General features: G+C 35.6%; 1 protein-coding gene across 2 annotated transcripts in view; it reads left to right on the forward strand.

Moving 5' to 3' along the window:
• NEDD4 (neural precursor cell expressed, developmentally down-regulated 4, E3 ubiquitin protein ligase) overlaps positions 1 to 23,320 on the forward strand; it is a 127,940-nt gene that overhangs the window by 12,680 nt on the left and 91,940 nt on the right. Inside the window, exons 2-4 of one of the 2 annotated variants that reach the window (XM_021094888.1) lie at positions 3,374 to 3,447; positions 6,575 to 6,653; positions 6,756 to 6,794. In XM_021094888.1, coding sequence (XP_020950547.1) covers positions 3,374 to 3,447; positions 6,575 to 6,653; positions 6,756 to 6,794 — 192 coding nt within the window. The remainder of the gene's footprint in view (positions 1 to 3,373; positions 3,448 to 6,574; positions 6,654 to 6,755; positions 6,795 to 23,320) is intronic. The other variant, XM_021094899.1, reaches the window with a different exon arrangement.

Raw genomic sequence — 23,320 nt, forward strand, 5'->3', positions numbered from 1 at the left:
GCTTTATTTTCATTACTCTAGGAGGTGAATCAAAAAAGCTATTGCTGCAGATTATGTTGAAGAGTGTTCTATGTTTTCCTCTAAGAGTTTTATAGTATGCAGTCTTTTGTTTAGATCTTTAATCCATTTTGAGTTTACTTTTGTGCATGGTGTTAAAGAGTGTTCTAATTTCATTCTTTTACATGTAGCTGTCCAGTTTTCCCAGCACCGTTATTGAAGAGGCTGTCTTTTCTCAATTGTATATTCTTACCTCCCTTGTCATAGATTAATTGACTATAGGTGTGTAGGCTTATTTCTGGGCTTTCTATACAGTTCCACTGATCTCTGTTTCTGTCTTTGTGCCAGTACTGTATTATTTTGTTGACTGTAGCTTTGTTGTAAAGTCTGAAGTTGGGGTATCTGATTCCTCCAGCTCTGCTTTTCTTTCTCAAGATTGCTCTGGCTCTTCAGGATCTTTTGCGTTAACATACAAATTTAAAAGATTTTTGTTCTAGTTCTGTGAAAAGTGCTATTGGTAATTTGATAGGGATTGTGCTGAATCTATAGATTGCTTTGGATAGTAATAGTTATTTTTACAATGTTGATTTTTCCAATCCGAGATCATGGCATCTCTTTTGATCTGTTTATGTCATCTTTGATTTCCTTCGTTAGTATCCTATAGTTTTTAGAGTATGGGCCTTTTACCTCCTTAGGTAGATTTATTCCTAAGTATTTTATTCTTTTTGATGCAGTGATAAATGGGATTGTTTCCTTAATTTCTCTTTCTGATCTTTCATTGTTAGTGTATAGGAATGCAAGAGATTTCTGTGTATTAATTTTGTATCCTAACATGGATGGTTTTTAAATCAGGAGCTCCACAAATATGGATTGAGCTTTTAAGAAGGGTTTGATAATTTCTTTCCTCACTTAAGGTCATATACAATTTATAAAAGCTTATCTGCACTTTGAAAATATAAGATTATTAAATAATATTACTTCCTGAGGGGACTTCTGATTATATTTTACCACCTGAGAGGGTTATATTTATTAAGTTATCATGGAAAATATTTCTAATTTTCAGAATTAGTCTTGGAGATAAGGACCTACTAAGTAGCCACTTCCCAGTCAACCGATATAGAAGAATTTGGCTGTAGGGCCTGTGGAATATTTTAATTGGCCTAATTATTCAGTGACCTTCCAGGAAAATCTGACCTTCAGATTTTTGGGCATCAATCCCTACAGAAAACTGAAATTTCAGTTTATGTTTTCCTCTCTGTTTTCAATTCTATCTTTTGTTCTGATTCCTGAATTTTTCCCTTCTTTCTTGCAAGATCAACTGTGTATTTAATTTTACTTGGTGATGGAGAAAAGTGCTATTTTACCTAGCTTCTCTAGCCAAGGATTTTTATGTTATTTGAATATGTCATCTGAATTTTAGAGTAAATAGAATATTTCAGTTATATTTATTAAGTCAAACCTCCAAGAATGAGGGTGGTTCTAAGTATTTAGAAATGGAAAAAGACTAAAATAAATGCCCTATGATATATATTTTTTTCCCCACCCAGACCTCTCCTCAGAAAGGAATATGACCTACTACTTGCTGATGGAATAATTTTAAAATAGAATTTAGTTTAGGTTGCTTTTTGATGGGCAGCATTTATTTCCTCTTTGTTGATCTTATAAATGCTACTGTGAATACTGTTATGTTTATGGCCTTGTGTACATAAGTGAGAGTTTATCTAGGGGATATATCTAAAAGTACAATGGGTTATTGATTTAGAACTTCAGTAGATATTGCGAAATATCACTTCAGAATGATTCTTTGCTTTACACTCCCACCAACGATGTATTGGAGTTTTACTTATTTACTTATTTGACTTAGGTGCCCGTGGCCTGCAGAAGTTTCCAGGCTAAGGATCAAATCCATGCCATAGCAGTGATAATCCTAGATCTTTAATCTACTCTCCTACCAGGGAATTTCTTGAGTTCTCTCTTTTGACCAGTGAAATTGAGAATCTTTTCATGTGTTTATTGGCCATTTTCCATGATTTCTTGTATTATAGTCTTTAAATATCACTCATTGACTTTTAGGAATTCTTTATATATTCTGGATAATCAAAATTTGTCAATGATGCGTATTTTAGATGCTTTACTCTGTTTTCGCCTTGTCTTTCATTTTGCTCATAGTGTCTTTTTTCATACAAAATATACATATAATTTTAATGTCAACTCTAGTGTCTTTTTCCATTAGGGTTTGTACTTTTAAAAAATCTTTTCCTACTTTAATGTCATAAAATTATTCTAAAATATCTTATGAAATTTTTAAAGTTTTCTTTTTCACTTTTGAATTTTAATGTATCTGGAACTTGTTTTTTATACAGTGTAAGATAGTGATCAAGTGTTATTATTTACCTCTTTACTCATTCTCATTATTCCCTATGAATTTTAGAAAATTGGAATTGTATTGAATGTATAAGTTACTTTGGAGGAAACAAATAAAGATATTAAATATTTGCATCCAAGAACACAGTGAATTTCTTCCTTTATTTACATTTGCCTTATTTGCTTTAGTAATTTGAAAATTTTACTGTAAAAGTTTTTGACATTTCTTATTAATTATATTCTCTGTATCTGACAATTTAGCTTACTTCTGAATTTTTTAAATATGCTTTCTCTTTTGTAGTATTTTTTAATCTACTTTTTATTTTGAACAATTTCAAATCTTTGGGACAGTGAAAAGAGTAGTATAACAAACATCTGATTATCCATTAGCACAGATTGGTAACATTTTGCTTATTCTCTTTATTTCCATATACACACACATACACTCATGTTTAACTTTTTATTTGTTGAGCCATTTCAGAGTACATTGTAAACTTTATCATACTTTATCCCTAAATACTTCAATATGTATCTCTTAAAGTAAGACATTCTTATATAAATAAAGCCTTATAATATTATGATAACCAAGAAATTTAATATTTCATATATTATAATATCAATACATTATAGTTTTAATAGTTTATTGAATGGGGTTTTTAAAATAATTACTTGATTAAATAGTTATTACAAATGACTCTGAACTCTCAATTTTGTGTGGTCATGTACATAGCAACAATGATAAATTCATAAAAGTTCCAATAATTTGACTAGATTTTCTTGTAAGCAATGATATATTCTTATTCATTCTAACAATTTGACTCTAGTTTTTTTTTGCTTTTCTTTGTAGATAATCAGGTCATTACAAATAACAATCTAATTTTCATTGTCTTTTATATAGCTTTGAATCAAATTAATTACTAAAAAAGATTCTTTGAATTAATTTTAATATCATGATTACATTGTCTTAAGTTAAAGATTACATGAAAATAAAACACCAATTTTTGTATTTTAGGAAAATTCTCGAATTGTGAGGGTAAAAGTTATAGCTGGAATAGGCCTTGCCAAGAAGGATATCTTGGGAGCTAGGTAAGTATAACAAGTTGGGTTGTAATTTTTAAATTTTCCTTTTGTTGATTAATTTTTTCCAAACTTTGAAGTTCCCATCGTGACACAGTGGTTAATGAATCCGACTAGGAACCATGAGGTTGTGGGTTTGATCCCTGGCCTTGCTCAGTGGGTTAAGGATCCGGTGTTGCCATGAGATGTGGTGTAGGTCACAGACATGGCTCGGATCCCGTGTTGCTGTGGCTCTGGCATAGGCCGGTGGCTACAGTTCTAATTAGACCCCTAGCCTGGGAACCTCCATATGCCGTGACAGCGGCCCAAGAAATGGCAAAAAGACCAAAAAAAAAAATAATAATAATAATAATAATAATAATTTTTTCCAAACTTTGATTAAATTAAAAGTTGAGTAACATTTTTAGTAAACTGTTGTATGAGGTAGAACAATATTCCTAGTTGATGGTTTACTAAATTCCCTGATATCTGAATTATTGAGTTTGTGAAATTAGGCAAAAGTACACCACTCAGAGTGGTAGTCGTAAGATACATTTTTGAGTTCCGTTTCTAGGAATCAGTAAAATTCTAATAGACTAATCCTCGAGCAGATAACAACCATAAACTCTGAACATATTACAAAAAAGCAGAAATTTAAAGGCATTGGAGAGTGAATAGAACAGGTAGAGTCTAGTAGAGAGTCCATGTTTGGAGGTGGGGAGTTGCACTGAGTCCCCAGTTTTATAAATTAGTCTAAGGCCACTTGGAATCAGAAAATGGGAAAATTGTAATATTCTTGGCCTGCGTAATCAGAAAACTTGAATCTGAAGAAAACATAGTAGTGGTGGGGATTCTGGAAGGGAAAGAACTGGAGAGGAGATTTCCAAATGATGTTTTACTGACATTTCTAGCTGACTGTGAATCACACATACAATAGCAGATTCAAAACATTTTCCTGTTTTTTTAATAGATTATATAGTTTTGGATTATATCTTAGACATTATAAGTATTAAGCTGTGGACACTGGATTTTGTACTTTCTCTCTGATGAGTATTTTTTAAAATTTTAGTATGCAGTTAATTATCTTACTTGGCAAGAAGCAGAAATTCTGTTTCTTGAGCAGCAATCCTATTATCTGTTTAGATCTTTTTTCCATAGCTGAGTTGCTTTGAATAGAAAATGGACAATGATAGAAAAAAGTTATTGAAATCAAAAGCTTGTTCTTCGAAAGGATCCATAAAAATTTTAAACTTCTAGCTAGACTAATGAAGAGCAAAAGAGAGAAGGCACAGGTTACTGTAATGGTAATAAAAGCAGGGCATCACTATAGATCCTACAGAATTGAAAATGACAAAAAGGAACACTGTGCCCAACTTCATCACAATAAAGAATCATGCACAACTTAGATGAAGTAGACAAAATCTTTGAAAGACAGAAATTACCAAAATTAATCACCGAAGAAGTAGAAAACTTGAATAGCCCTGTATTGAATAATATATAGCTTTATTAGACTAGGTGGGATTTTTCCTATGAATACAAGCTTTCTTCAACATTTAAAAAAAATCAGGAATTCCTGTCATGGCTCAGTAGTTAACGAATCTGACTAGGAACCATGAGGTTGTGGGTTGGATCCCTGGCCTTTCTCAGTGGGTTAAGGATCCGGTGTTTCCGTGAGCTGTGGTGTAGGTCACAGACGTGGCTCAGATCCCGCATTGCTGTGGCTCTGGCGTAGGCTGGCAGCTGCAGCTCTGATTAGACCTCTAGCCTGGGAACCTCCGTATGCTGCAGAAGCGGCCCAAGAAATGGCAAAAAGACAAAAAAAAAAAAAATTTTTTTTTGAAATCAGTAACCGTAGCCCATCATATTAATGTCATACAGAAGAAGAAATGCACAATCATCTCAATAGATGTGGAAAGAGCATTTGACAAAATTCAAAACCCTTTTATGATAAAAACTCTCAACAAACTAATAATAACATGTAAGATTGGTTTAAATCAGTGTAATTTACCATATTAATAGAATTTTTAAAAAGTCATTTCAATAAAAGCAGAAAAAGGATCTGACAAAATTCAGCACCCATTCATGATAGAAAACTCTTAGCAAACTAGAGACAGATGGAAATTCTAGACCTGATTAAAGTTTTCTGTGAGAAAATCAATAGCTAACATCATACCCAATGATGACAGTCTGAATGCTCTCTACTTAAACTCAGGAATAAGAAAGATTGTCTGCTCTCACATTCATTTCAATACAGTACTGGATGTCCTAGCCATATAATATGGTAAGAAAAAAAAAATAATACAGCCATGTACTATAGTAAGAAAAAAAAATACAGTTTTCCAAGAATAAAACTTTTTATTTGCAGATAGTCTCATTGTATACATAGAAAATCCTAAGGAATCTATGAAAAAGTTGCTGAAACTAAGATACAAGGCCATAAGAAAAAAGTTCAAAGCACCAAAATTAGTTATATGTTTATATCCTATCAGTCACTGGACAATTGGAAAATGAATTTTAAAAATATGTTTACAATAGTGTAAAACTTAAAAACTTAGAAATAAACTTAACAAAAGATTTGCAAGAACTGTACATTGAAAACTAAAAGTATTGCTGAAGGAAATTGAAGATCTAAACCAGTGGATAAATATGCCGTGTTCATGAATTGGAAAACTCCTTTTCCATGTCTCTTTGTAAAAGGGGTACATAGCACATAATTATTTTGAAATGAAGCACTTTGTCTTTGTTTTGTAAAAAGAGCTTATACATATATAAGGTAACTTGGAACAACCTGAGGTCTTGCAAAGATGGTCTGAATCCTGTACATAGAATATACTTGAATCATTGAGTTAACTTTCTTAACTCAAAAGAGGAAAGAATGGAATAAAAATCAAATAAAATGTCTAAAAAGATTGGAAATCATTAAGTTGTGATTAAAAGGTTTTCTAATTCTTTGTCTATTTCACTAACATGGTATTTTAGATTTTTAACAAGATGCAAAAGTTATTATACTTACTTACCCCTGCCTAAAGAATCCTTACTTTTAAGTGTAGAAAATAATTGTAGAAATTGTTAACAAGGAAAATTCTGTGATTTTTATAGTCTGAATAACCTGAGTTTGGAAACAAACAGCAATTAACTTGTTTTTAAATTTTAACAGTGATCCTTATGTGAGAGTGACGTTATATGACCCAATGAATGGAGTTTTTACAAGTGTGCAAACGAAAACCATTAAAAAGGTTAGACTTAGCAGTGTTCAAAATATTTAAAAATATGCTTTGTTTTATTTTTATATGACAAAATATTAAACAGTTAATTATACTATGTTTATTATCTTTTAGACTTTGAATCCAAAATGGAATGAAGAAATACTATTCAGAGTACGTATGCATTTTATTTCATTATAACAGCAAATATTTTGTTCTCAGTAGGTTAGAATGGTAAGTTCTCAATTACAATATTCTAAAATGTATCTCATAAGAATTTGTTAAAAATGTAAAAGAGTTAAATCTAGGTATCCCCAGGATGACATAGCCCTGAAACCATTTATCTTATCATGAAAAAATATAGGTAAGTTAATGAAGAGGAAAAAGATTATCATAAACCTGGAATTATCTTACTCTAGTTTAATTCTGATTTAGAGTTTTATTCCAATTTTGCAAATTTTTATGTTTTCCCTTAAAGATGATGCAATATTTGGTCTCTCCAGTCATTTATTAAATGCATTGATCCAGACAAGAAATGATGAGGGCCCACCAACAAGTGAATATACCCTTCATTTATGTTCCTGCATTCTTCCTCACCCCCCCTCACTATCTCATAAGAGCAAACTCCAAGCAGTGCTTATCTCAGGCTCCCAGTTGGGTCCTCAAACTGACAGTGTCTCCTTATGCCGACAGGATAAGAGTCCTTCCTGATGCCAGAATCAACACCCTACAAGCAGTGGCAGATAAATATCAGTAATCTCTCCTTCTCTGCTGGATTATTCCCATTTGTACATTCCATCTTTAAACATTATTTTTTGACCTTATATTTCCCTTTAGCTGTTGACTCACTTCTTTCTTCACCTGAATAACCAACATGCTTAAAAGAGTTGCCTGCCCCTGTCATTTCTATTTATCTGCTATACATTCTAGCCTTACACCCACATCACTTAATTAAAACTGCCTTACTAAGGTCACCAGTGACCTCCACAATGCCATGTTCATCTAATCTCATCTTACTCATGCTCTTAGCAGTGTTTGATGCAGCTGACCATTTCTGAAACACCAGCCTCTCTGGAGGCTTCTATGGTGCCAACAATTGATTCAGTCAGGGAAATAGAAGCCACTCTTCTGTATTTCACATTTGAAGGGTTTTTGTTTGTTTTATTTTAATAAAGTGAGTTGGAAGGAAGGAAACTGCTGAAGCAAAAGTTTGAGAAACCGTTATTAAAGATCACCAGCAAACACCAGCACCAACCATAGTGCTTCTGGTTTTTCTTGTTTAGAGAAGGATCTTCCTTACCCTATTTAGTATGGCATAAAAACAGCATTTTAAATCAGGTTGGAAATTTTATATTCTTGAGCAAATAGTATTGAGTCTGCTGGATGACTCAGTATAATATGGAGAAATATGAAGCTAAATTTCTGGTTTACTTTCGCATTTAGAATAAATTCCAGATTTGATAACCTCTGGTTTTGATTGCTTCTTTGGCAGAAATGTTGCTTGGCAGAGACTTTTAAAAGTGGTTGAGTTTTAAAAAAACTTATTTGCACTTTTATTATTATTTTACTTATTTTATTTGCATTTGTCTTAGAAATATACGTGTTTTCATTGTACTGAAGTTTTTTTGTACCTCCTACTTTTTTCTGTTTTGAATTTTCATTGGCTTACACATGTCAGATAATGTTTAACCATAGTAGGGATAGACATTTGTATTGTTCCCAGTTTTAATGAGGTTGTATCTAGCCTTTTTCCTTTGAACATAGCTTTTTGTTATTACTATAGTAAAGACATATTCAGCTATTGTTAGTTTTCTAAAGACTTAAAAAAATTTAACACTCTCAGTTTTAGTCATGATGCAATAGTAGAGCATCAAACTTAACCTGAGGCTATAAAAAACTAAAGCTATTAAGGATTTTTAGCAGGACCCAGAGTTTTACAATTATAATATTCAAAGTATATTCAGAATTATTTTACACAGTACAAACCATGAAAATATGACCAATTCTTTTAACAAAAAAGACAGTTAGCAAATGCCAATCCTAAAATGATCCAGACTTTGGAATTATTTGTAAAACCCTTTAAAGGAGTTATTATAGCCATCATAACCACACTCCATGGTATAAAAGTAAACAGTCTTGAAATGGAAAGATAGACGTTCTTGGCAGAGAAATAATTATAAAAAAGAATGAAATATAAATTTTAGAATTTAAGAATATAATTTCTGAAAATATAAAAGTCCAAGTGAGCTCAATAACAGGATATAGATAACAGTGAAAAGAATCAGTGACTTTGAAGATAGTAAGTAGAAATTATCTCATCCAAACAACAGAAAATGAAGATAGGAAAAAAAATTAGTAGAAATTAAGAAACCTGTGGACAGTACTAAAAGAGTCTAATATTTGGGTCATTGAAGTTTTTGAAGAGGAAAAAGACATTAGTGGAGAAAAGTATTTGAAATAGTAGACCAAAATTTCCAAATTTAGTGAAATACATGCATTTACAGGTTAAAGAAGTTCAGTGAAACCCAAACTGTATGTAAAGAAAATGATGCTTGGACACATCATAATCAAAGGCTGATACCAAAGATAAAGAAAAGATCTTGAGAGCAGCCGGGGGAAATGACATATTATGTATAGGGGAACAGTGATTCAAATAATTATGGGTTTCTCATTAGAAACTAATGAAACAGAATAATTAAGGTAGCATAGAAAGAAAAAAGAGTCAATCCAGAATTATATCTCTATTAAAAGTATCCTTTATAGCATTGAGAACTATGTCTAGATACTCATGTCGCAACAGAAAAAAGGGTGGGGGAAAAAACTGTAACTGCAATGTATACATGTAAGGATAACCTGACCCCCTTGCTGTACAGTGGGAAAAAAAAAAAAAAAAAAAGTATCCTTTGGGAATGACAGAGTAATAAGGATATTCTAAACTGAAGAAAAATAAGAGAATTTTACTTGAAAGACTTTTCTTCTCTCAGCAATTGCTAGAATATATAGACCAAAAATTCAGTAAGATATAGAAATCCTGAACAACACTATCAAATCATTTTTGCCTTATTGACATTTATGGACTGTCTACCCAATAATAGCAGAACACATCATCTTTAAAATTGCACATGGAGGAGTTTCCATCATGGCTCAGAGGTGAGCAAACCCGAGCATCCATGAGGATGCAGGTTCCATCCCTGGTCTCGCTCAGTGGGGTAAGGATCCAGCATTGCTGTGAGCTGTGATGTAGGTTACAGACACAGCTCGGATCTGGTGTTGCTGTGGCTGTGGTATAGGCCAGCAGCTACAACTCCAATTGCCGTGGGTGCAGCCCCCAAAAAGACAAAAAAGACCAAAAAAAATAAAAATAAAATAAAATTACACATGAAATATTTATTGAGTAATCAGGGCCAAAACACATGTCTCAACAAATTTAAAAGAAGAGAAGTATTGCAAAATATATAGTCTCTGACTGTAATGGAATTAAAGTAGGAATTAGTAACACAAAAATATATGAAATATCCCCAAATATTTAGAAGTTAAACAACATACTGCTAAATAATCCATGAATCAAATAAGAATTCTCAGGGGGAATTAGAAAATATCTTAACAGAATGAAATAAAAATACAACATCAAATTTTGTAGAGTGTAGCTAAATCAGTGCTCAGAGAAAAATATATAGCATTATATTTAAATTATACTAGAAAAGAAAGGTTTATTGTTTCTAAAGAAGTATTGTTTGTCTAGGGTTTTGCCCTAAACTGGAAAGTAGCATCATTACAGAATTGACAGACATTAAATGGATAATATTGGATACAGTAAACAATTCTGTGCCCATAAATTCAGTAACTTAGATGAAATGGACCAATTCCTTTAAAGACATGTACTATCAAAACTTTAAGTACCTCGGTAAACTAAATATAGAGCTACCATGTGATCCAGCAATCCCACTCTTGGGCATATATCTGGACAAATCTTTTCTTGAAAAAGATACATGCACTATTTGTATGCTCATTGCAGCACTATTCACAATAGCCAAGACATGGAAACAACCTAAATGTCCATCAACAGATGAATGGATTAAGAAGATGTGGTATATATACAAAAAGAATTACTACTCAGTCATAGAAAAGAACCAAATAATAACATTTGCAGGAACATGGGTGAAACTGGAGATTCTCATACTAAGTGAAGTTAAGTCAGAAAGAGAAAGACAAATACCATGTGATATCACTTATATCTGGAATCTAATATACAGTACAAGTGAACCTTTCCACAGAAAATAAATTCATGGACTCAGAGAACAGACTTGTGGTTACCAAGGGGGAGGGGAGGGAGTGGAATGGACTGGGAATTTGGGATTAGTAGATGCGAACTATTGCATTTGGAGTGGATAAGCAGTGAGATCCTGCTGGATAGTACAGGGAACTATATCCGGTCACTTGTGATGGAACATGATGGAGGATAATGTGAGAAAAGGAATATATATATATAACTGCATCACTTTGCTATACAGTAGCTATCAACAGAACACTGTAAATCAACTATAATGGAAAAAATAAAAATCATAAAAAAACAAAAACTTTAGTAAGAAATAGGAGTTCTCATTGTGGTGCAGCAGAAACAAATCCAGCTAGTGTCCATGAGGATGCAGTTTCGATCCCTGGCCTTGCTCACTGGGTTAAGGATCCGGCGTTGCTGTGAGCTGTGGTGTAGGACGCAGATGAAGCTTGGATCCCAAGTTGCTGTGGCTATGGTGTAGGCTGGCAGCTGTAGCTCTGACTTAGCCCCTAGCCTGGGAACTTCCATATGTTGCAGTTGTGGCCCTAAAAAGCAACAAATAAATCACCTGAAAAAAATGTTATATATCATAAATAAATTGCATTTGAAGTTAAAAACCATCCAACAAAGAACACTTTGAACCCAAGTAGTTCCACTGTTGAATTCTACCACATATTTAAGGAATAAATAATTCCAACTCTACACAGGGTCTTACTGAAACTAAAAGAAGGAACATTTCCCAATTCATTCATGAGGCCAGCATCACTCTGATGCCAAAACCAGACCAAAGGTTTTATTAGAAAATAAAACTATAGACCATTAACCCTCAGAGTCATAGCCATTTTGTGATAAGTTTACTAAATTGGGCCCCTTCCATTCTGAAAGGGTCAGTAATTTGCCCTCAAGTTGCTTATGGACATGGATTTGCCTTTCCTATCTGTAGAACCTCAGCCAGCAATTATCTGGGGGTTTACAGAATTCATGTTCCGTAGGGATGGAAACCCATGCAAAATTTCATCCTTACAGGGGACCCAGTTCACAGAGAAGAAGGTGCAGGAATGAGCCCATGACCATGGATGCCCTGGTCACATCATCTGCAGCACCATCCAGAAGCAGGCAGCCTGGTAGAGCCATGAAATGTCCTACTGATGACACAGTTGAAGCACGAGTGTGGAGGCAATACTCTGTAAAGGTGGAGTGCCAGGTCAATCATTGAACCAAAGACTTCAATATGAGGCTGTGTTCACAACGAAAAGTGTACATGGTCCACAAACAAAGGAATAGAAGTAGGAGTGGCCCTGCTTATCATTTCCAAAGACCTCTGGAGGACTGTGTGCTTCCTGTTCCTGGAACTCTGGGCTTTGCTAAGTTAGAGGTCTAAGTCCCCAGAGGGAGCACCCTCTTTCTAGGGGATGTGTCACGGATCCTGTTGAATTACAGTCTACAGCTGCTGCCCAGGGATCCAGCAAGTGATTGAGGCTATTGTGGTTTCTGCAAGGATCGGACTGGAGAATGAAGTGTGAACATATTACAGGGACCATTCTTATATCCTTCAGGTCTTTAATGGTGGTACTAATTTCTGACATTCCCAATAGGTTACAATATTTTTGTTTCTTAAACAGCTTCATTAAGATATAATTAACATATGATTCACCCACTCCAAATGTACATTTCAGTGGTTTTTAGTATATTCACAGTTATACAACCATCACCAAAATCAATTTTAGAACACTTTCATCACCCCAAAAAGAAATCCCATGCGTATTACCTGTCACTCCTCATTCTCCCCCAATATCTGCCTCTCTTCCCAGGCAACTACCAATTTATTTTAAGTCTCTTACAGAGATTTGCCTATTTTTGACATTTCGTATAAATATTGTCATATAATTTGTGGTCCTTTGTGTCTGGCTTCTTTCACTATGCATAATGTTTTCAAGATTCAACCATGTTATAGCATGTATCAATACCTAATTTCTTTTTTATTGCCAAATAATATTCCATTATATGGATAACCACACTTTACCTGTATATCCATTGGACATCTAGGTTGTTTCCACTTTATTATGAATAATGGTGCTGTGAACATTTGTATACAAGTTTTTGTGTAGACATGTATTTTCATCCAGCTGGATTGCTGGATCACATGAGGAACTGCCAAACTGCCAAAGTGGCTTTACTCTTTTACATTCCCACCAGTAGGGTATGAGCATTCTCATGTCCCCACACCCTTGACACCACTTGTTATCATCTGACTTTTTATCATAGCCCTCCTAGTGGGTCTGAAATGATATCCCATTGTGTTTTTGATCTGCATTTCTTTGATGGCTAATTTGTTGAGCATGTTTTCATGAGTTTATTGGCCTATTTTATATCTTCTTTGGAGACATGTCTGTTCATATCCTTTGCCTATTTTGTTTTTTTTTGTTTTTTGTTTTTTGTTTTTTTTTGTCTTTTTGTCTTTTTTGTTGTTGTTGTTGTTGTTGTTATTGTTGCTATTTCTTGGGCCGCTCCTGCGGCATATGGAGGTTCCCAGGCTAGGGGTTGAATCGGAGCTGTAGTCACCGGCCTACGCCAGAGCCACAGCAACGCGGGATCCGAGCCGTGTCTGCAACCTACACCACAGCTCAGGGCAACGCCAGATCGTCAACCCACTGAGCAAGGGCAGGGATCGAACCCGCAACCTCATGGTTCCTAGTCGGATTCGTTAACCACTGCGCCACGACGGGAACTCCTCCTTTGCCTATTTTGTATTTGGGTTATTTGTCTTTTGTTATTGAGATGTTACAGTTTTTTATATTTCCAGATTCAAGTCGCTGTTGCATACATGATTTGCAAAAATCTTCTCCCATTCTGTGGGTTAGGTCTTTTGACTTTATTGATGATGTCCTTTGAAACACAAAAGTTTTTAATTTTATGATGTTGATTTTTTTCTTTTCTTCCTGTGCTTTTTTGGTCATATCTAGATTTACTCTCTTAGTCAGAGGCTTCCTCTTGGCCTTCTCACTATGATAGCTCTAACATCCCACAAGCCGTGGATTCAACGTGGTGGTAGTAATGAAGAGATCCAGCTTCCAGTGTGTCAGTCCCAGTTGTACACTTGGTGGATTGACTACTGGATAAACCCACAGAACCAGTGAACTCAGTATAAGCTAAGCATAGCCAGAATTCCATATGTTATCTGTTCCCTGTAAGTCCTTATTTTAGTATGGAAGCCATATGATGCTTTGGGCTTTTGTTTCCAACAGCTCTCAGTATGTCTGATTAGTCCTTTTTCCCCAATGTACAGTCCCCCAAATAAATGGCCATAGTCCTTTTGGAGGAGGAAGGAAGGAGTTATTATAGTATACACTTCCTGCAGTGATGCAGCCCTTTCTAAGGACTAGTTTACTTCTTCAGTCAATGGGCTTTGAATCTGAAAATTGGCTTAGGTTGGGGAACTGCATGAGGGATTTATGACTTTTCTTTTAATTGGGGCAATGTCCTTAGCCACCTGCTTGTCCTTTCTTCCTTCTTATAATTATAGATGTTCAGCTGCACTTTTGTTGGTCGCCTGGCTGTTTTGCCCTTAGGGATGCCATGCCCTGTACTCTGCAGGTTGAGTCAACTTCACTGCCCCTCCGCCCTGGCTACAATAATGTAGCCCCCTCAACTGTGGCAATGAGATGCCACTGGCTGACCTCTTTATTACTGGAGACAGGGAGGCTCATCCCCATGTCTGGCTATTAAGGAGCCCAGCTCTGTGGCCACCTCTCCTACCATCAGTCCTGGCATTCAAAAGAGAGCCACCACTGCACTTCTTGGTGATACTGCTGCCCCTCTCACCAGCACACACCTATCACTGTGGCTCATGGTGTCCTCTGGGCTCTTTCATGGAACATAAGCATCTGGTAGGTATTTTGGCTTCATATTATTTATGTATATTTAAACATTTATATATTATCTATATATCTTTATATCTGTATGGATATATAGATATATCTAAATCAATCTATCTATCTACGTGTCTTTCTATCTGTCTTTTATTCCAACATGCGAACTTACCTTGGCCTTTTTCTCCCTTCCCCTACTGTGTGCCAGGGCAAACTCAGGCATTTCTACTTGGCTTATTATTTTCTTAGACTTCTAGGAGCCACTTTAGCAGTAAGTTGGCTTCATCTCCTAGGGTTCTTGACAGGACATTCAATCATTTGTCCTGAGAAAGTTCCCCCAAGTCAATGAATTCTTGCTTATCCAATGTTATGTTTCTGCCCCTTTGATTAAGCATCATAGTTTCAGGGATATTCCCCTGGCCCCTGCCAGGACTTGCTATTTAATTATTGAAGCTTCTTCCAGATGTAATCTCTTTCATCCTGTATCAGGCCCAGCTGGTTATGTTGGGGTTTAACACTGGATGTTTTCTTGCTAACCAGGAGAGAAGGAGAGGCAACTCCTTGGGGAGGGGGGGCAGTCTCTACAGTGTTGGCCTGCATGGCAGGGAAGTGCTGGATCTTATTACAGAAGGATAAGTCATTAATAGTAGTAACTAGCCAACTTTATTATCTTTGTACGCATTGTTCTTTTCTTACCTTTTAAGTGCCTTAAGCATCACACTGGCAAGGGTGTCCCTCTCCATCAGGACAGTCCATAGGACATCACCAGATAAGTCTTTAGGAATTGGACCACCATCTTCTGCCAAGGGCTGTGTGTGTCTCACATTCTGCTAAGGATGAGGAGATTCTTGCCAGCCAAGCGAGTGTGGTCTACTCCTAAAACCCCACTGCTCATACCATCTGTGTTGGTTTGGGCCCTCTAAGAAACAGATAACCAAGATGGAATTAGATATGCAGGAGGTTTACTGGAGAAGCACATGGGAAGAGCCTTTTTTTTTTGTCTTTTTTGTCTTTTGTTGTTGTTGCTATTTCTTGGGCCGCTCCCACGGCATATGGAGGTTTCCAGGCTAGGGGTTGAATCGGAGCTGTAGCCACCGGTCTACGCCAGAGCCACAGCAACGCGGGATCCGAACCGCGTCTGCAACCTACACCACAGCTCACGGCAACGCCGGATCGTTAACCCACTGAACAAGTGCAGGGACCGAACCCGCAACCTCATGGTTCCTATTCGGATTCATTAACCACTGTGCCACAACAGGAACTCCGGAAGAGCCTTCTTATGATGCAGGCTTAACACCTGGGCGAGGAGAGGGGTGAAAGGATTGGGTAGGAAGAGCCTTGCACAGGAGCACAGTTCTGAGAAAGTCTCCAGGCTGATGGAGAGTCTCCTTGCAAAGGTTGCCTATTAGAGAAGTCCTGTGTTGGACAAGAATGGCCAGGCTATAGAACACTTGCTGTTCCCAGTCTTTGAGAGCAAGCAAAGGGAACCCAGTGGATAGATTCAAAGGTACATGGTCAGCTGGGACTGACCTATGTAGGTTCTCTTGAATCACTTGAAAGTGATTCAAGTGATTCAACTCTGTATGTCGTAATTGTGATATTTAAGGATGTGTATTGTAATCCTTAGCACCATCACAGAGAAATTAAAATGAAAAATTATAGGTAAAAGTCCATTAAAGGAAATGAAATGGAATACCAAGAACTACTCAATTCCTATTTTTTAAAGACAAAGAGAAAGAAAAGAGGAATTAAAAAATATAAAAGAAATAGATAAACCACAAAGCTGACCATCTCAATAATATTTTTACCATGAAAGCAAGATTCACTTACTTGCTTTTTACAAGAGATACAGACAGGTTATAAGTACAGAAAAAGATATACTATACAAGCACTAAGCCAAACAAAACAGTATCCTGATATGGCTGCATTATCACTAGAGGAAGTAGACTTAAGGATGAAGAGCATTACTGGAGAGATTTCATGGTCATAAAAGCACGTATTTATCAAGAAGAAGGACAATTCTATGAATACACGTGATAAAAGAGCTACAAAATTATGAAGCAAATATGGACAGAACTAAATAAATCAGAATAGCTGAAGATTTTATCACTTCTCTCTCAATAATTGATAAAACAACTAGACCCCCCCAAAAAAAGCCAGTAAGTACATAAAAGATTTGAACATTACTGTCAATCAACTTAACCTATTTGACATGTATAGAGCACTGTATCTGATACAGCATACCTCAGAGATATTGCGGATTCATTTTCAGACCACCAAAATAAATTGAATACCACAATAAAGTGAGTCATGTGAATTTTTTGGTTTCCCAGTACATATAAAAGTAATGTTTGCATTGTACTGTCATCTGCTAAGTGTGCAATAGCATTATGTCTGAAAAAACTCATGCATACCTTAATTAAAAAATCTTTCTTGATAAAAAACACTAACCACCACCTGAGCCTTCAGAGTCATCTTTTTGCAATAGTAACATCTAAGATCACTAATCACAGATCATCATAACAAATATAATAATTAAAAAGTTTGAAATTGTGATTGCAAAAATGTGACATAGAGACACAAAGTGAGAAAATGCTGTTGTAAAAATGGCACCAAGAGGCTTACTTGACACAGGTTTGCCATAAATATTCAGTTTGTGAAAAATGCAGTCTCTGTGAAATACAATAAAACAAAGTATGCCTGTACCTGAGGAATGTACATTCTTTTTATACACCAATGGAACATTCCCCAAGATGGACCATATACTGGGTCATAAAACAAGTCTGAATACGTTTAAAAGACTTGTTCAACATAATATATTCTCTGATTACAACAGATTTTATTTGTTTATTTTGGCTGCACCTGCAGTGTATGTAAATTCCCAGGCCAGGGATTGAATCTGAGCCACAATCACAACCTGTGCCACAGCTGTAGCAATGCCAGATCCTTAACCCACTGTGCCAGGCAGGAAATCAAACTTGCATCTCCACATAGACCTGAGCTGCTGCAGTCAGATCCTTAACCCGCTGTGCCACAGCAGGAAGTCCTGATTACAACAGACTTTAAATAGAATTTTGGAATCTATCTGGGATATATATTATACATGTATATCTGGAAAATCCACAAATATGTGGAAAGTAAGCAACATTTTTAAATTTCTTTTTTTATCAGGGTATATAGTTGATTGACAGTGTTGTGTCAGTTTCTGCTGTACAGCATAGTGACCTAGTCACACATGTATATTCTTTTTCTTATATTATTTTCCATTATGGTTTATTCCAAGAGAGTGGATATAGTTCCCTGGAGCTACGTATTTTAAATAAGCCATGGATCAAAAAAAAATTATAAGGAAAATTAGAAATCATTTTAGGAGTTCGCATCATGGCGCAGAAGAAATGAATCTGACTAGGAACCATTAGATTGTGGTTCGATCCCCGGCCTCGCTCTGTGGATCAAGGATGTGGCGTTGCCTTGAGCTGTGGTGTAGGTTGCAGTTGCAGCTCGGATCTGGCATTGCTGTGGCTGTGGCATAAGCCGGCAGCTGTAGCTCCGATTAGACCCCTAGCCTGGGAGCCTCCATGAGTGCAGCTTTAAAAAGACAGAAGACAAAACAAACAAAAAATAAATCATTTTAACTGATTGTTGCTTAAAGTATAAGATATCAGAATATGAGATGAGCTAATTCAGTGCTTAGAGAGAAATTTACATCTTTAAATGCTTCTGTATGAAAGAAAAAAAGATTTAAAATCAATGAACTCTTTCTACCTTAAGCAAAAAATAAAAAATATAAAGGAGAAGAAGTCATAGTGGAAATAAAATAGAAAAGGATAAAAACTAGGGAAAATACACAAAACTAAAGGTGGTTCTTTGAAAAGAAAAAATTAATATACCCTAACAACCACAAATAAGAGAGAAAGAAAACTCAAATGACCAATATCAGGAATGAAAGGAATATCCAACATGGGTAGAAATAGGTAATACAGATATCTGTTAGAGGAATTAAAAATTAATTAAAATTTTTATGGAATTTTCCCCTTATGGCTCAGAGGATTAACAACCCAATTAGTATCCATGAGGATGTGTTTTTGATCCCTGGCCTTGCTTGATGGGTTAAGGATCTGGTATTGCCATGAGCAGTGGTGAAGGTCTAGGTTGCAGACGTGGCTTGGATCTGGTGTTGCTATGATGTAGGCCAGTAGCTACAGCTCTGACTCAACCCCTATCCTGGGAACTTCCATATGCCATGGGTGCAGCCCTAAAAAAAAAAAAAAAAATAGTTACGGTTAAAGAAAAAAATCAATATAAAATTGTCATTAAAATCTTCCCATTTTTTAATAAGCTTCATTTTCTGTTAGAAAATTCTAGTATCAGAAAGGATAATTGAAATTGGTACTACTCTTGGTTAGAATTGTAAGCACAAAAATAAAAAAGGCTATTTGTGAGTGATAAACCAGGCTCAGAACTCTACTGCCTTTTACTCACTGTTTCTTTTATCATAATTTCACTATTACCAAATGTACTAGCTAGTATTACTTTATTCTTGGACTAGAGACTGTGTATTTATTTTTATCAGATATTTTCAAATTTATTGCAAGGATAACTAGATACATTTGTGTGAATCAGTGCTAATTCATCACAGCTAGGTATGGAACTGAAAACACATGGCAATTTAGTACTTGTACAAAGGACATAATTATGCATGGTCCCCTATTCTTTGTCATTTATATCATTATTTATACATAGCACAAAATGTTTTCTATTGAATGTATTCACATAAAAATGTCTATTGATATAATATAGTACAGTAAAAACTTGGTTATTGGGCATTCATCCAATAACCAAGTTTGCAGCCACAAGTTGAAGGGAGGCTTTATACCTTTGAGAAAATACGAATTTCAAAGAAGGTTTTTTTGTGGAGAACTGTTATTGGTACATTAAAAAACAGGGAAGACTACAAATTGAAGTTAGTGCTCAACTGTGCAACTTAGAATATAATCTATATTTATGGTTGCTTTCATGAGACCAAGGGAAGCAAGTTAATAGGAAAAAAAGTTTGACACGTTAGGAGCAGTGGACACATTATATACTCTGAGTATTAGTGTAGTATATGAGCATCTGAAAATGACAGTCCCACTCCATTCCCTGTACATCCATGGTACCCAATTTGTATCTTAAGTATTCATACTCATCATATTTATATAGTATGCATATATTCACGTGTTTATTAGTATAGTGTTGCAGAAGCAATATAACTCATACATTATAGATTTTTTATTAAGAGAAATTAAAATCAACCATAATTTTTTTTCCCGCTGTACAGCATGGGGATCAAGTTACTCTTACATGTATACATCTTTTTTTCGCACGCTTTGTTCTCTTACAATATGAGTATCTAGACATAGCTCTCAGTGCTACTCAGCAGGATCTCCTTGTAAATCTATTCTAAGTTGTATCTGATAACCCAGGGAAAAGCTCCCGATCCCTCCCACTCCCTCCCTTTCCCGTCAGGCAGCCACAAGTCTCTTCTCCAAGTCCATGATTTTCTTTTCTGTGGAGATGTTCATTTGTGCTAGATATTAGATTCCAGTTGTAAGTGATATCATATGATATTTGTCTTTGTCTTTCTGACTCATTTCACTCAGTATGAGAGTCTCTAGTTCCATCCATGTTGCTGCAGATGGCATTATGTCATTCTTTTTGATGGCTGAGTAGTATTCCATTGTGTATATATACCACATCTTCCAAATCCAATCATCTGTCAATGGACATTTGGGTTGTTTCCATGTCCTGGCTATTGTGAATAGTGCTGCAATGAACATGCGGGTGCATGTGTCTCTTTTAAGTAGAGTCTTGTCCAGATATATGCCCAAGAGTGGGATTGCAGGGTCATATGGAAGTTCTATGTATAGATTTCTAAGGTATCTCCAAACTGTTCTCCATGGTGGCTGTACCAGTTTACCTTCCCACCAATAGTAGAGGAGGGTTCCCTTTTCTCCACAACCCCTCTAGCACTTGTTATTTGTGGATTTATTAATGATGGCCATTCTGACTGGTGTGAGGTGATATCTCATGGTAGTTTTGATTTACATTTCTTTTATAATCAGCAATGAAAATCAACCATAATTTAATCTCCATAAAACAACCACTGATTGTGTGATGTTCTGGTATTTTTTCTATGTATTTTTATACATATATTTATGCTTCTCCAACTCCACCCACCCCAGAAAATGGGTGTGATTTTTTTTTTCCAGTCACTTTGCTGATGCTTGTTAAGGTAAGGCCATAGTCCCTACCCTAAACAAAGCTTATTGTCTACTGTGGGCCCCTGTGGATTATTTCTCAGAATAATTACTGATGTGCTGAGTCTTGTGAAAGGGAAAACCCTGGGTGCTAGGGAGTGAATATCTTGGGATGTTAGAAAATTTGGAGATTCCCAAATGTAGGCTATTTAGGGAAGACCCTTCTGAAGCATATCATTTAGGATGCTTTCAGCTTCCAGTAAGAATAAAGTTGGCTTAAACAACAAGCACATTTATTATCTCTCTTCACAAGAAGCATACATAAAGAAAAGTTAGTGACTGCAGCAGATGATCAGAGTCACACCAAGCCCAGCCTCTCTGGGATTCTCCTGGCTTTCTGTCCACGGTCACAAGAAGCTTGCAGTAGTTCCTAAGGACATAGCCTCCCAGGTTGATGTCCAGAGGTAAAAATGGAAGAATTTTTCCCCATATGTCTCTTTTAAAAAGTGAGGAACCCTTTTCCAAATGTTTCCCCAGGAGACTTTGATTCATGTCTCAGGGCGGAATTGTGTTGTGTGTGTATTTCTAACCCAGTCATTGGTAAAGAGAGTGGAATTACTGGAAGGCTTAGAGGAATCAGAAGTCAGCTCCTGGGGGTAGGGAGTGGCTCTCTGTATCCCAGAGACACATTGTCATCCCATATTTGAATAAAATCAGAGTTCTGTTAGCTAAGAAGGATGGGGTGTCCACTGATAAAACACTTATGGTACAGTCATATAACGAAATCTTCATTAGCTGTTTAAAAAGAAACAGATGTATATGTATTGATGAGATGTTAGTTTCAAAATGTATTAAATGAAGGAGCAAAGATGCAAAACACTGCATACATGAAGCACCTATTTTGTGTAAAAACAGAACGGCTCTCTCATATGCTGGTATTTGTAAAAAATATGGGAGGAGTTACAAAAATTCACAGTATTTTCTCTGAGGTTGGAACAAAGATAAGAGATTTATAATTCACTATACTCTATATCTTTTTTACTGTTTGGGATTTTGCCCCATGGCTCTGTATCTATAATTTATTTTTATGTTTGTTGATTCTAGATAACCAGAGTTCCTACTGTGGCACAGTGGGTTAAGGATCTGATGGCAGTGGCTTGGGTTGATGCAGAGATACAGGTTTGATCCCAGGCCCCAGGCAGTGAGCTAGAAGATTCGGCATTGCCACAGCTGTGGTGTAGTTTGCAGCTGCAGCTCAGGTTCAATCCCTGGCCCAGGAACTTCTATATGCAATAGGTGTAGTCATAAAAAGAAAAAAGAGAAGAAAAGAAAGGAAAAGAAAAGAAAAAAACTAACTGTACAGAGAACATAGAAAGACATAAAACATGTAAATAAAAATTCAAAGAACTTCCTATTTGTATAATGCTTTATCCTTATAAAAATACTTATCTGGTTCATTTAACTTTCTACACAGTTTTTATTTTAAAATCTACTTACCACATGTGTCCACAAAAAAACTTGTACATAAATGTTTGTAGCATTCATTATAGTCAAAAAGTAGAAAAAAAAAAAGTATGTCCATCACAAGTGGCTAAACAAAATGGGATATATACATACAATTCAGTTATCTAAAGAAATGAAGTACTGATACATGCTACAACATGGGTGAACCTCAAAAACAGTGTGCAATGTAAAAGAAGGCAGTTACAAAGGCTACATATTGAAAGATTCCACTTATGTTAAATGTCTATAATAGGCAAATCTGTAGAGACAGAAAATAGATTAGAGGTTGCCTGAGATTGAGGAAATTGCAGGGAAATTAGATGTGATGGCTACAGTGCCTGGGGCTTCTTTTTGAGGTGATGAAAATGTTCTAAAATTGCGATGGTGGTTCCATACTCTTTGACTATACTAAATACTATTGAATTATACATTTTCAGTGAGTCAGTTACATAGTATGTGTATTATATTTCATTAAAGCTTTTCTTAATGTGCCTGCATCATTGGGTTTTTTTAAATAATTGCATGCAATTTAACGTATGACAAATTATGTCATACATGCCTGTTGATTTATTCTTTTTTAATTTTTATTTTATATTATAGTTCATTTAGAATGTGTTTCAGGTGTACAGAAAAGTGATTCAATTATATATATACATATACCTATTTTTTTCAGATTCTTTTCTCATATTGTTATTACGGAATATTGAGTAGAGTTCCCTGTGCTATATAGTAGGTCCTTGTTGGCTATGTGTTTTATATATAGTAGTGTGCATATGTTAATCCCAATTTACTAATTTATCCCTTCTTCCCACC

Source organism: Sus scrofa, chromosome 1, assembly GCF_000003025.6.
Source record: "Sus scrofa isolate TJ Tabasco breed Duroc chromosome 1, Sscrofa11.1, whole genome shotgun sequence".
NCBI classification, from domain to species: domain Eukaryota; kingdom Metazoa; phylum Chordata; class Mammalia; order Artiodactyla; family Suidae; genus Sus; species Sus scrofa.